Source organism: Psammomys obesus, unplaced genomic scaffold (genome assembly GCF_907164565.1).
Source record: "Psammomys obesus unplaced genomic scaffold, mPsaObe1.curated_primary_1811, whole genome shotgun sequence".
NCBI lineage: Eukaryota > Metazoa > Chordata > Mammalia > Rodentia > Muridae > Psammomys > Psammomys obesus.
Window position 1 is genome coordinate 2,030,569 of NW_026596034.1, and position 14,475 is coordinate 2,045,043.

A 14,475-nucleotide genomic window follows, 5' to 3' on the forward strand; every position below is an offset into this window, starting at 1 on the left:
TCTTTCTTTCTTTCTTTCTTTCTTTCTTTCTTTCTTTCTTTCTTTCCCTTCCTTTCTTTTCTTTCCTTTCCTTTCCTTTCCTTTCCTTTCCTTTCCTTTCCTTTCCTTTCCTTTGATCTTCATTCATTCTTCTGTGGTACTGGGGATCTAGCTCAGGGCCTCATGAAAGGCAAGCACGCTACCATTTTTTTTATTTATTTCATTATTTTACTTTCTAAGACAGGGCTTCTTTATATAGCCCTGGCTGTCCTGTTACTCCACAGACCAGGCTGGCCTCAAACTCAGAGATCCAACTGACTGGGCTGGGGTTAAACACTGCTAGGCCAGTGGTGGTTGTGAGGGATGGAAGTAAGGTCTCATGTTGCTCAGGCTGGCCTTGAACTCTTAATGTTCCTATTTCAGACTTTCAGCTGGGATTCCTGGCCATGCCACCACAAGCAGCTGTATAACACAGTTATCTTCAAATCGCATCTGTGTCCTGTTTTCTGAGGCTTTAGGGAGTTGGCCATGCTGCTGACCTGCTGATCACCTCACCCCCAACCCCCAAAGGTGATCCTCCAGGAAGCCCTGCTTTATACCCCTAGCCAAGCACATGATCAATGCTTGTAATCATCAGGGCGATGGATGGAAATGAAAACTAGAGATATAGCTGCAAAGGGCATTGAAGGAGAGAGATTTTCGAGGTAGGCAGTGTGTAAGCAAGTGGACTCTAGGTAGAAGCTATGGGTGGCCTGGATCGGGGTAGCTAAGGGTGCTTGAGCATATGCCTTAATTCCCTAAGACTGTGTCATCGTGGATATCAAGAAATGAGTGGGTTCCTAGGAGAACGCAGTAAGGGCAGGGACGGGGCTCTGGAGAAGACCTGTCACCTCTAATGGACGGAGAAGTGGGCGCCCATGAAGGACAGTGAAACCTAGACTCTCAGGAAAGCTGGGGCTGCTGGTCCCCACCCACCCGTCCATCAACCTCCACATACTCACTGAAACAGTTGAGCTGGGTGTGTTGGTGCCATAGCCCGAGGAAGGGAGTGAAGCGAGCGACCATCGGCGTCCATCCGCCCTGGAAGGCGATGAGGTGGCTTAGAGCCAATCAGGACTCCCCTCACTCCCGGAGGGAGAGAGGCCACTGGCCATGACCAGCATGGCTGTGGGGATGCTCAGATACCTGAGGCTTTCAGAGTAAACCCGAAAATATGGCGTTTTCTAGCCAGGTGCCAGGGTCTCAGAGGAAGAACCACCTCTTTGGGCCTTCCCTGTGGTCCTTCCTTGTTTGGTGCTGCTACATACCGAACCCAACCACCCAGAGTGGACACAGGAGGACTGGAGAAGCCCAGCCAAAGTAGTCTAGGCTCAGCAGAAGAGAGCTTTCTTAGCATGCGCAAGACCACGGGCCCGGTCTCCAGGATTCCAAACCATACAATACAATCAAAAAGGAGCTAACACAAATAAACCCTCCCCAGGGAACCCCTACTAGGACTCTCCTTGGACAAAAAGAGCCCATCCTCAGGCTGGAGAGATGCCTCGGGGGTTAAGAGTACTGGCTGCCTTTTTCCTGAGGACCCTGGTTCAATTCCCAGCACCCACTTGGCAGCTCACAACTGTCTGTACCTCCTGTTCCTCATACAGACATATATGCAGGCAAAACACTAATGTACATAAAATAAATAATAGATTTTTAAAAAGAACCCATTCTCTAACAGGCTCAGTGACACACTGGCTTGGGTCTGTGGACTCTGTGCACACACAATCACTCTCGTAGTGTAGGTGCAGCCACTCATGTTCATGTACCTAGCTTGGTCAAGGTCACAGACTGACCCTGGTGGACTGGCACATGACTCAGAAGGTGGAGGCAAAGGGACCTAAGGTTCAAGGTCTGTGTGGACTCCATAGTGAGATCTTGACTCAAAAGCAATCAGAGGGGACTGGAGGGACGCTTAGCAGTTAAGAGCAAGTGTTTCAGGGCTGAGCATCAGGGCATGGTAGCACACACCTATAATCTCACCCAGAAAGGCAGAGGCCGACAGATTTCTGTCACTTAGGGCTCACCCTGATCTACATAGCAAATACCAAGACAACCAGGGTACAAAGAAAGATATTATCTCTAGATAAATAAATAAATAAATAAATGAATAAATAAATACCAGGTGTGGTGATGCACACCTTCAATCCTAGCACACAGGAGACAAAAGTAAGCAGAGCTCTGAGTTAGAGACCAGCCTGACTCTACAGAATCAGTTACAGGACAGCCAGGGCTACACAGAGAAACTCCATCACAAAATAAAACCATGGAGAAGATGCAGGGCTCGGTGGTGCTCGCCCGTAATCCCAGCACTCTACAGAGGCATGCGGCTCTCTGGGAGTTCGAGGCTAGCCTGGTCTACAAATCCAGGACAGCCATGGCTACACAGAGAAACCCTACCAAAAAAAAAAAAGAAAAAGAAAAAAAGTCAGGGCTGGTGGTGGTGGTGTCCACCTGGGCAGCAGAGGCGAGGGGTTCTCTGTGAGTTTCAGGTCAGCCTGGTCTACACAGCCAGTTGCAGTGGTGGGTAAACCTTTGAAAGCAGCTACTTGAGAAGGGAAAGGAGAGCCTTTAGTGGAGGAGCTCAAGGTCCTCCTTGGCTACTTAGCACACTGTAGGCCACCCTAAGCTACATGAGACCCTGTCCTAAACAAAGCAAAACCCACATAGAAATGGGCTCTATTAGAACTGGGTAGGCAGGTCAGTGGTTAAGAGTACTTGTAGTGGGCCGGAGAGATGGCTCAGGTTAAGAGCACTGCCTGCTCTTCCAGAGGCCCTGAGTTCAATTCCCAGCAACCACATGGTGGCTCACAGCCATCTATAATGAGGCAGAACACTGTGTACACAATAAATAGATAAACATAACTTTTTTAAAAAGCACCTGTGGCTTTAGCAGAGGGGCCCAGGGTCAGTTCCAGGCACCCACATGGTGGCTTGCAACCATCTAGAGCTCCATTCCAGGACCTCAGAGGGCACACCAGCAGTCCACACAGACACGCAAGCCAAGCACTCAGTACACATACACACGCAATGAAGTACATTTTAAAAATCTTCACAATGTCCCTCAAGGTCAGCCTGGACTACTGAAGTCCAGTACAGCCAGGGCTGCAGGAAGTACACAGAGCAACCCCGACGTGGAAAAAGAAAAGAAAGAAAGACAATTCGTGTGTCAGCCCCACACTCCCGGCCCCGCACATGAACTAGCACACCATGCTCTCACACACCGCAGCGGAAGCACACATAAAGACACACACAAGAGAGCCAAGACTCACACTGACACAGATACCGGCGCACCCTGACTCACACACTCTGCAGCTTCACCTTCTCGCAGCTACACATTCGAGACAGTCAGACACCCACAGCCACACACTCACGCTGATGCCCACACCCACTGAAGCACACGGGCCAGGGCTCGCTCACATCCCAGCCACGCAGGGCCGCAAACCCCTCCAGACACACCGACACCCGTTCACTGGTGCACACAGACCCGAGCTCTGTCAAACCCTCTCTCTCCACACTCGCACACACATTCCCACGCCCACACAGGCTACCTCGGAGGAAGCGCTGGGGGAGTCCCCCTTTAACGTTCATTTACAACCTCAGGACACAGAGATGCACATTCCAGTACGTGCGCGGCGCCCGCCACACTGGAACACACTCACACTCACGCTGGCACTCAGACGGCCAGTGCCGCAGACACGCACTCCGATAGAGCGGGCTACGGCCTCCCAGGACAAATCCGGAGTCACTCCAGCTAAGTTCTAATACTGTTGATAGTGTCCGACCCTCCCCCAAGCTAACCTGCCCTCATCTGCTCCTACAGCCTTGATCAACCTTTGCAACGACCCCTGTCCTCTTTTTTTTTTTCCTGTCCCCTCCCCCACCATGCTAAGGATAGAAATGAGGTGTCCTTCATCTCATCTGTCTATTTCCTAGCAGGTCCCTAACCATGCATACAGCTAGTTAAAGAAAAAGCCCCCATCTCCCACTCCTGGTCTGAAGATCCCAATGAATCTCTCGAAGTTTCTCCACAAAAAAGCAGGAAGCCTCTGCCCCTCCCCGTTTTTCATTTTTGGTCCCCAAGAAGATTCATTTAAACCCACTGAGAACCTTGTCTCACCTTTGGGAAGGTTGACAAAATGCCCTAGCCACCCTCCCCCAATAGAGGGACTGAGGCCCTTGATGGGCTTGCTGCAGTATGCGCTTGCGCACCTCATCTTGAGGGCCCTGGTCTGTTGCTATGGCAACGCTAGGCCAAGCACACCAGGCGCAGGCCGACCCCGGGGCCCCAGAGCAGCAAGCAGTTTCCCTCCCAGCCCCTCTCCGTTCTGGATCATGACTGGCTCCACCTTGAATTCCAGTAGCTTTTCCAGCTAGGACAGTGAGGCCTTTCCACTGGTCCCTGGAGGCTACTCGGGTGCAATTAGGACAAGAACAGATGGTGGCCCAGACGGTGGATGGGGAGGATGGCACTGAGTTCTGGGGCCCTCAAGGGAGGGACTCACCTTCGGGAGGAAGCAAACGAGAAGTGGGCTGGGGTGTTGGGAGAGAAGTTGCGAGGGCTGTCCAGGGGGCTGCTACCTGCGGGAGGAACGAGGGCTTAGGGCCTTCTGATGGCCAAATAGGTTCTAATGCAGGCCCTTGCTACCCCTCTTTTGCAGTCCCTGAACTCACCTAGGTGGCCCCTCTAACACAGGTCCACTCTTCAGCTATGGCTCCCCCTTTCTGCCTCTCCCCCCCTGGTCCAATCCATCATCCTCTAAACCGGGCACACACATCAATCCAGAGAGGCCACGCCCATGCAGGGAGGGCTACGCCCCGGCTGTGAGCCCGCCTCGCCTGGTCTACATCCCTGTCTCACCTAAGTGGCCTGGCAGCGGGGAGTGGGGTCGCGGCAGGGTCGGAGAAGTGCTTGTCAGGATGAGGCTCTTCCGGTTGCTGGTCCGGCAGCTGCCAGGGAAGGAAAGCGGGTGTCAAGAGAGGCCCAGACCTCTGGGTGTGAGCCTAACGCACACTTCCATCTCGGGGCCTCACTCCTCTTTCATGACACTTCCGGAGTAGTGTGTGACTCGTGTGCAGCTCTGTGAGGTCTGTCAGTGACGGCCTGGCAGTTGCGGTGAGACCATCGGTGACCCCGAATGCCTGTGTGCCCTTGAGTCTGCCCACAAACAGTCACAGTATGGAGCCCACGCCGCCGCCGTCCTGTGAGAGCGGCACTCAAGGGCACTGGCGTGTCACGCATGCTATCTGTGTGACAACACGTCTTTCTGCGTGGGTGGTACAGCGGGAAACACAGCTGGCTCACGACTGCCGCTCCTGTGCGGGGCTGACTTCAGCTGCAGCGTGTAGTTCTCACTCGGGCTTACCGGCAGGAGACAGACTCTGGCTGTGTGTGTGTTCCCATGACTGTGTGTGGATCTGACACCCTGGGACACTGGGCACATGCAAGCAGGCAACCATGTGGGTGTGTGCTGTGTGAGCGTGTGTCCTTGCCCTGGCAGGAGTCCCTGCGTCTGTTTTCCTAGTGTCAGTGTGACACAGCTGTTGTATTGTTTGGTGCATGGTTGTGTTATTCCAAAAATGGATCTGTGTGTCTTGGATGGGAACATGGGTTTTGGTGGGTGGTCAGGCATGTGGCGTTTTACTAGGAGAACGTGGCGTGTGTGTGTGTCTGTGTGTGACACAGAAGCTGACCCTATTTGTGCATGGCTTTGACCTGTGGCTGAGTGTATGTGGTTCCTCCCAGTGTATTGGAGCAGCTAGGGGTGTGTGTGTGTGTGTGTGTGTGTGTGTGTGTGTGTGTGTGGTCATGCTCTGTGTGACGCCGTGTCACTGTTTTCAGTGTGAGGCTGTGTCCGAGTTGGGGGTGCAGCGGTGAGGACCCCCCTTCCTCTTCCTAGCAGCTGCAGAAGGCTCCAGCCCCTTCGCTCTCAGCCGCAGTGACTGAGCATCTTAGCTTGTCCGAGAGCACGCGGATGGGGGCGGGGGGAGACCAGGCTGCGGCTATTGTTCTGAGGGTGCCAAGTCCCCCTCCCCGCGCCCCCTACCCCCACCGGGCCGCCGGAGCCCACAGCGTCCGCAGACAAAGGCGCTGCAACCCCCCACACCGGCACGACCCCCTTCCCCAGCCCAGGCCTCTTCAGTGCCCCCGGCAGCACGGCCCGCACCGTCCGCGTCCACCCCCGTGCCCCGCGGGAGGGCACCGCGCGGGCACCTCTGGCGCAGCTGGACAGCTGGCAGCATCCCTGCCCCGCCCTGCCGCAGCAGCCTGCAGGGTGCCCCCCCCGGAGGGCCCGGACAGGGTCGGGGGTGAGGGTCTACCTCTTGGTGCGGCGAAACATGCTGCCGCCGGGGAAGGAGGGCATCGAGAAATTGGAAAGCGCGGTCCAGAGAGAGTCAGACATGACCCGGCGGCGGCGACATGGTGGCAGGTGCGGCGGCGGCAGCGCGGGGAGCGAGCGCGCTGGGCGGAGGCTGGAGCCGCAGCGGCGGCCAGGGGAGGGCGGGGGAGGGGAGGGCCCTGCTGCCGCGGCCGGCCGCCAGGGGGCGCTGCGGGGTCGTCGCGCGAGGCCCCGCCCGCCCTCACGCACGCCCCTACCTGGGTGCCGCATCCCCGGGCAGACATCTCCCCCCAAGCTCACCTGCTGCTTTTCCGGGGCAGGGGCAAATCCTTCTGGAAGAGAAAGGGGAAAAGGATGGAGGTCAGCGTGGACGCGGCCGCAGCGCGGCTCCTTCACCTGAGAAGCGAGCGTGTCCTCGGCATCGCCACGCCACCCTTGCCTTCCGGATTCCTCCCCCGATTCTCAGGAACCAAGACAGGGTCAAGTGCACAAGCAACAGACCCAACCGGGCATCTGAAAGCATGTTCGTGCAAACGCAGTTCTGTTTGCTTTCTTTCCTACAAGACAGAATCCCACCCCAGCTCTGGGTGACTTGGAACTCATTTCGTCTCCCAGGCCGCCCTCCAGCTGCAGACCCCACCGCAGCCTCGCCTTCCAAGTGCTCGGATCACAGTTGCGAGCCACCATGACAATACTTGTAAGACGCTGTTCTTTGTTCTGGACAGGGTCTCATGTAGTCCAAGCTGGCTTTGAACTGCATAGCTGAGTGATGACCTTGATCTTTCTGATCCTGCCGCTACAGGTCCTCTGCACTGGCATTACAGGGGTGCTCTGCCACACCCGGTTTATATGGCGCTGAGGATCAAACCGGAGCCATAGTGCACTCTTCCAACTGATCTATACTCTCAGCAATTATATATATATAATTATATATATATAATATATATATATATATTATATATATATAAATATATTTCTTGAGGACCCAGACGCCAACGAGCTTGATGACTGAAGTGGATTCCTAAGATCCACGTTGTCAAAGGAGAGAACCCGCCCCAAAAGAAAGCCGTCCACTTACTTACACACACACTGATATTTTAAAAGAAAGGAAGTGAGGCCGGGAAGATGGCTCGGCGTTTAAGAGAACTAGCTCCTCTTACAAGAGGTTCTGAGTTCAATTCCCAGCAGCCACAGGGTGACTCACAACCAACTGTAATGGGATCTGATGCCTTCTGGTGTGCAGAAAGACAGGGCACTCATATGCACAAGATACACGAACAAAGAAATCTTTTTTAAGGAAGGGAGGAAGGAAGGGAGGGAGGAAGGAAGGGAGGGAGGGAGGAAGGAAGGAAGGGAGGGAGGAAGGGAGGGAGGAAGGAAGGAAGGGAGGAAGGGAGGGAGGGAGGAAGGGAGGGAGGGAGGAAGGGAGGAAGGAAGGGAGGGAGGGAGGAAGGAAGGAAGGAAGGGAGGAAGGAAGGGAGGAAGGAAGGAAGGGAGGGAGGAAGGAAGGGAGGAAGGAAGGAAGGGGTAGCCACTGGAGGGTCTGTGGAGAGAGGGTCTGTGGGGGCTGCAAGATGAAAGTCAACAACGTGGAAGGTAGCATCTCAAGCCTGATGAAGAAATCACTTCTTACATCCTAACAGTCCTGCTCCACTCAAGGCCTGCTCTCAGATTTGGAGTAGCATAGGAAATGGGGCTTAAGAGAGTAGCCAAATGTTCTTTGATTATTAAAAAAAAAAAAAAAAAAAAAAAAGCAGCCTGTGTGTGATGGCACACGCCTTTAACACACCTCTAATCCCAGCACTCTGGAGGCAGAGGCAGATGTTTCTCTGAGTTCCAGGATAGTCTAGCCTGGCCTACAAAGAGAGCTCCAGGACAGCCAGGGCTACACAGAGAAACCATGTCTTATGAAACAAAGCAAAAAATTATTGCTTTTATTTTTTTATTCGTGTGCATGCGCCATAATGTGCACGAGGAGATTGGAGTGCATTCTGTGGAGACTGTTCCTTCCTGTCTTGCATCTTCAGAATTAGACTGAAGGGGTCAGGCTTGGTGCAAACACCTTTATCTGCTTAGACCCCAATGAGTCCTTCTTAAGAGCAATAATGGCAGTGATTCCTATTGACTTTATGCATCCATATCTGAGGAAGACCTTGTTTGCTGAAAAAGGTGCTTCAAGCTTGTGATCCTGCTGCTCAGAAGGCTGAGGCAGGAGGTCTTAGAAAGCTAGCATGGGCTAGCTATGTAATGGACAGACATAATATGTACTTTAAATATTTTTAAATTTATTTTTGTTTTGTGTCCTGGTGTTTTGCCTACATGTATGTCTGTATGAGGTTGTCAGATTTCTGGAATAGAAGTTATAGACAGTTGTGAGCTGCCATGTAGGTGCTGAGTGTTGAACCTGAGTCCTCTGGATGAGCAGTCTATGTTCTTAACTGCTAAGCCATCTCTCCAGACCCCATAATGTGTACTTGCTTTTTGTTTGTTTGTTTGTTTGATTTTCGAGACAGGGTTTCTCGGTGTAGTCCTGGCTCTCCTGGACTTGCTTTGTAGACCAGACTGGGCTCGAACTCAGAGATCCACCTGTCTCTGCCTCCCAGAATGCTGGGATTACAAGTGTTTGCCACCGTGCCTGGCCATAAGATGTACTTGTAATCCCAGCACTAGAGAAGCTAATTCAAGAGAATTCCTTTGAGTTTGAAACCAGCTGGACTATATCCTTGGTTTTAGGCCACCCTGGACTATATTCAACAAAAGAAAAAAATAGCTGTTGATATTTTCTTTTTTCTATTTATTCTTCTCTCATCCTTTACATCCCAACTGCAGTTCCTCCCCCCACTCCTCCCAGTGCCCACCCTCACTTTCTCTCTCCCTCAGATATACTGCTCTTCCTTTTCCTTTCACCAAAGAGCAGGCCTCCCGGGGAGAGCAACTGAACACAGCATTAACAAGTTGCATCAAGACTAGACACATAAGGACTGGAGAGATGGCTTAGAGGTTAAGAGCCCTGGCTGCTCTTCCAGAGGTCCTGAGCTCAATTCCCAGGAACCACATAATGTGATCTGATGCCCCTTCTGGTACATGCAGACTGAGTACTCATAAAATAAATCCTCAGCAGGGCAGTGGCGCACCACACACGTCTTTAATCCCAGCACTTGGGAGGCAGGCGCAGGCAGGTCTCTGTGAATTCAATGCCAGCCTGGTCTACAAAAGCCAGTTCCAGGTCAGCCAGGAACTGACTACACACAGAGAAACCCTGTCTCCAAAAAGAAAAACAAAACAGCACATACCCTCATATCAAGGCTGGGCAAGGCAGCCCAGTAGAAGGAAAAGGGTCCCAAGAGCAGTTGAAAGAGTCAGAGACGACCTCCTCTGGAGTTAGGAGTCCTGTAAGAACACCAAGCTAACAACCATAACATATATTCGGAGTTCCTAGCAAAGCCCGTACAGGCTTTGTGACTGCTGCTTCAGTTTTTGTGGTGTCCTTGAACCCTTTGGCTTCTACAATCTCCCCTCTCCCCTCCAAGGGGTTCTGGAGCGCCACCTAATGTTTGGCTGTGGATCTCTGCATCTGATCCCATCAATTGCTGGATGAAGCCTCTTTGATGACAAGTTGTGGATATTTTCTGGTGTCAATTTGTTTTAAAAAGTAAAGAAGTCTGGGTATGGTCTTTAATCCTGGAGCTCAGGAGCTCTGTAAATTTGAAGATAGCCTGGTCTACATAGCTGTCTCCAGCCAGTTAAGGCTATATAGTGAGACTGAAAAACTAAACAAATTAATAAAAGGAAAAAGCGGCTGCCAAGACACTCTGCTTTTGCAGAGGTCATAGGTTTGGCTCCTGGCACACACACATGGTAGTTCATCTGGAATTCCATCTGGAATCACCATCTCTAATTCCAGTTCCAAGGAATCTGATCACCTCTTCTAACCTCCATGGGTACCAGGCATACATGCGGTGGATATATATTACAATACATATTTACTAAAATAAAATAATCTTTTTTGTTTTATTTTGTTGGGACAGTTTCTCTGTGTAGCCTTGGCTGTCCTGGAACTCGCTCTGTAGACCAAGCCAGCCTTAAACTCACAGAGACAGGCCTGCCTCTGCCTCCCTAGTGCTAGGATTAAAAGAGGGGGCCACTATCACTTGAAATAAACAAATCTTTTTAAAAAATGAAGAGAATGAGGAAGTTGTTACTTTGTCTCAAACCTTGAGCAAATGATTAGTAATTACCATCTTGCCAGTAATGTTTCCCAGGCTGAGGCAAAGTAGATTTAGTAGCACTGCAGTGGCTGAAGGTTTCCAAAGATTTGTTTTGTTTTAAAACAAGGTCTGATGTAGCATGTGCTGTCTTTGAATTCTCTCTTCACACTTCCCAGGCCAGGAGATTACAGATGTGTGCTAGTGTGCCTCGCTTCAACTAGGCTTTTGTTACTGTTTTGTTTTGTTGAGACAGTGTTTCTCTATGCAGCCTGGACCCACTGTGTAGACCAGGCTGGTCTCCTACTCACGAAGATCCTCCTACCTCTGCCTCCCTGAGTGGTGGAATTACAGGTGTGTGCCATCATGTCTAGCTTTCAGCTGGTCTTTTGACAGAGAGAGAGAGAAAAAAAATCATGTTTTGATGTGAGAAAGACATCTCAGTGGATAAAGAACTTAATGGATAAGTTTAAGAACCAGCGTTCCAACCCTCAGTTCAAATGCTGGATGAGCACGAGGGCGCTCCTGGAATGAGTGCTGGGGCGGAGGTGGAGAAAGGGGATTTCCAGGACAGGCTGACCATGTTAGCAAGCTCTGGGCTCCTAGAGACCCCGAATCAGCAAATAAAGAGGAGAAAAGTGGAGGAAGACGGCGGCTACCATTCTCTGGCCTCCACACACATTCTCATGGCCTCCACCCATATGTGTTCACACACGTGAACACACATATAATCATGTGTGCACACCAGATACATACATACATGTGTAGAAACAACAAAAAGAAATGTACTCTCAGAGAAAAAGTTTAGCTTTCCCAAATTTGCCCTTTTTGATCTTGGCAAATGACCTTCCCAAGTGTCACTTTCTACTGGAGGATTCTGTGAGGTGATGCAGGTTTCTAGCATTTTAGGTGGGCACCTGGCACTTGGTAAATGCTCATGTAACAAGTCAGGGCAGAAGAGATGACTCAGCTCCTAATGGCATTTTCCAACAAGCCTGATCACTAGCGTTCCAGCCCCAGGAGCCACAAGTAGGGCAGAACTCACTCCTAAAAGTTAAAAGTTGTACACACACACACACACACACACACACACACACACACACACACACACTAGGGGCTGGAGAGGCTGCTCAGTGGTTTAGAGCACTGACTGCTCTTGCCCAGGATTCAATTTCCAGTATCCCATGGCAGCCCACAGCTGTCTGAAATTCCAGTTATAGGGGGTCTGATGCCCTCTTCTGGCCTCAATGGACTCTGCTCACGTGTAGTACACAGACACACACACAGTTAAAACATCCTTACACATAAATTTAAAAATAGTAATAAAATTTTTTAATTACAAAAATTTAAATGTAAAAAAATGTTCAAGTCGTAAGTTCTAAGAGTTATTAATAGGCATGCCATGAAGCAGGAAAAGGTTCTGCGGTTCCTACCACTGAGCAAAAGCCATACAGACAGGGCAGGGTCAAAGAACAACCTTGCCCTGGGGAGCCACAGTGACCAGAAACCCAGACCAGATTTTCTGTCTTGGAATGGCAGGGTTAGGGTGAAACGGTCTTGGCTTACCAGGCTAAGCAGTTTTAATGGACCTAGGGAAACCAAGACCTGGACTTTTCAGCCACGGAGCCAACGGCTCCAGGCTTTTGTAACTGAACATGAAAGATAGCCTTAAGAAATCTTTAAATACCACCGAAAAAAGGTCCACGAACGGGCCTCATTTGCAAGCTCCCGGTAAACGCTCCAGAGTGGAGAAAAGAAACAAACCAGAGCTGCGAAAATTTAGATCCTCTCTGTATTCGGGAGGCAGAGTCAGGGGAATCTTTTTGAGTTCGAGGCCAGCCGGGACAATATAATTTAGTTCTTGGATAGACAGAGCTACACAGTGAGATGCTATCTCAAAAAAAAAAAAAGTTTTAATTAAAAGAAAGATGGAGATTTAGATTCTTGAAGTCAGGTTAGACAACTCCAACACACACACACACAAGCTACAGAGAGATTCCGCTTCTCCCTGTAGGGCGCTGTGGCAGGACAATCAGCTCTTCTTTGAGATCCTAACTGCACACAGGCGACTCTGGTGCTGAGGGATAATGGGACCTTTGCTTAGCGGTGGAACCGGAGCGCGTGAGTGGACATTAAAGTGGTCGGCTAGCTCAGAAGGCAGAGGTGGTCGCGTTCGAGAGAACAGGGATTCCCTGCCGTGCAGCGCGACCTGAGCTAAGAGGGTGAGCGGTAATCTAGAGGGTTGGGGGTGGAGTCGTGCGTCAGAGACAGAGTCCCCGCGTGGCGCTGAGCCAATGGGATTCGGCGCCGGTTCGAGGGACAGGGACACACCCCGTGCAGGCCCCGCCCACTCCCAGCCTGCTCTGAAGGAGCGCACTGCTTGGACCCGCTTAGCTGCTGTAGTACAGGCTCCGGCTTTGCCGCAACTCCCTCCCGTACTCAAGACTCACACTCCTGATCTATCCCGGGAGCAGGAGGGACAGCAAGGAAGACTGTCTGAAAGCAAATTAGCCTTTCAACCAGGCTGCTTCAGCAGCAGCCAGCCTCCTGGGATGTCCTTCCTACTGTCTGAGTCTCATTTTCTCTCCCCGGCTCTACTGATTGATTGGTCATCGCTTACGGTCTTAGTCTTGGAAACAGTGCATTAAGGGAGCTTAGAATTGGACAAGAGACTGAGCTCATATTTAATTTATTCTAAACTCTGGAGTACAAGCAGGGGCTGACCTCTGGGGAGGCTCAAAAGGACCAGCCTCAGGGTGGCCCTGACCGTTTCCCCTATGAGGTTAGTCTGTGACCTCAGAGAGGCAAGCCCTAAATCTCAGAGGACCATCTCGGCCTCAGCATCCCCACTAGGGACTGGGAACTCCGGAGGACTGGATTTGTTCCAGCCTTCCCTTTACTCTAACAACCCTCAGTATCCCATTCTGTGCAGTGGACTCACGCCTCCTGCGCCTGCGCAGCCTGCGACCAGCATCTTCGAAGACAGCAAGGAGCTAAAAATCGCTCCCGCCCACCCACAAGCTGGGCTGGACTTAAGGATCGCGGGCGTGTGTGTGTGTGTGTGTGTGTGTGTGTGTGTATGTGTGCGTGCGCTGGGAGTATTGTAGTGAAGGGGTGGAATGCAGAGCGGGGAGGCTGTCTAGGTGTCTGTCCAATTAGGGCAGCAGGAAGAGTCCTAGTGGCCAGACAGGTGAATGGAGGACTCAGGGTAGCAAGCCCAGGAAGGGCTCTGGGGGCGGTGAGGGGCGAGGCTGAGGAACAAACATGTTTACAGCTGCCGCAGCGCCGGCGGCCCCGGGGGGTTCGAACCCTGGGGCAATAACTTTGCTCGCTGCGCCTTCACCCCCAGACTGCCCAAGCTCCTGGGCGAGGACCTGGCCCCTCTCCCTCGGACTCCGGCGGGCCGGGCGCCGCCCCGGCTGTCCTCGAGGGGGCGCACTGGGACGCAGCCCCGCCAGCAGCCTCCGGGACACCCGGGCGACGCCTGAGGGGCGGGTCCGCGGGGCCGGGGCTGGCGGGCGCTGCGCGCTCGGCCGGGCGCGTCCTCCGGCAGCTCCCGGGGCGCCGCGGCCGACCCCGCGCCAAGTTCTCCTGCGCTCTGCTCGGCCCCGCCCAGGGCAGCGACCCCATCCCCTCCTCGGAGCCCGGGCTGCGGCGTACCTGCAGCCTCCGGCGGCGGATCAGGCCAGAATCGTCCATGGCGGCGGCGACTTCGGTCCGGGGGAGGGAGGAGGGAGGCGGCGGCGGCGGGAGGAGGGAGGAGGGAGGGAGAGAGGAGCCTCGGGGACCGCGGCGGCGGTCGGCGGAGGGGAGGGGGCGGGGCGGAGCGAAGCGGGGCGGGCCCGACGCCGTCACTGCGTCTGGGAGCCGGAGCCGGAGCCGGGTTTTGGCCACCGCTGTCCGCGCTGCGG

General features: G+C 52.7%; 1 protein-coding gene across 1 annotated transcript in view; it reads right to left on the reverse strand.

Annotated features, from left to right (window-relative positions):
• The window catches only part of Mast1 (microtubule associated serine/threonine kinase 1), a 24,529-nt gene extending 18,072 nt beyond the window's left edge, over positions 1–6,457 (reverse strand). The window contains exons 1-4 of the mRNA XM_055621596.1: positions 6,340–6,457; positions 4,880–4,968; positions 4,524–4,599; positions 981–1,059 (exon numbers count right to left, since the gene is read on the reverse strand). Coding sequence (XP_055477571.1) covers positions 981–1,059; positions 4,524–4,599; positions 4,880–4,968; positions 6,340–6,422 — 327 coding nt within the window. The 5' untranslated portion in view covers positions 6,423–6,457. The remainder of the gene's footprint in view (positions 1–980; positions 1,060–4,523; positions 4,600–4,879; positions 4,969–6,339) is intronic.
• Positions 6,458–14,475: the final 8,018 nt, after the last annotated feature.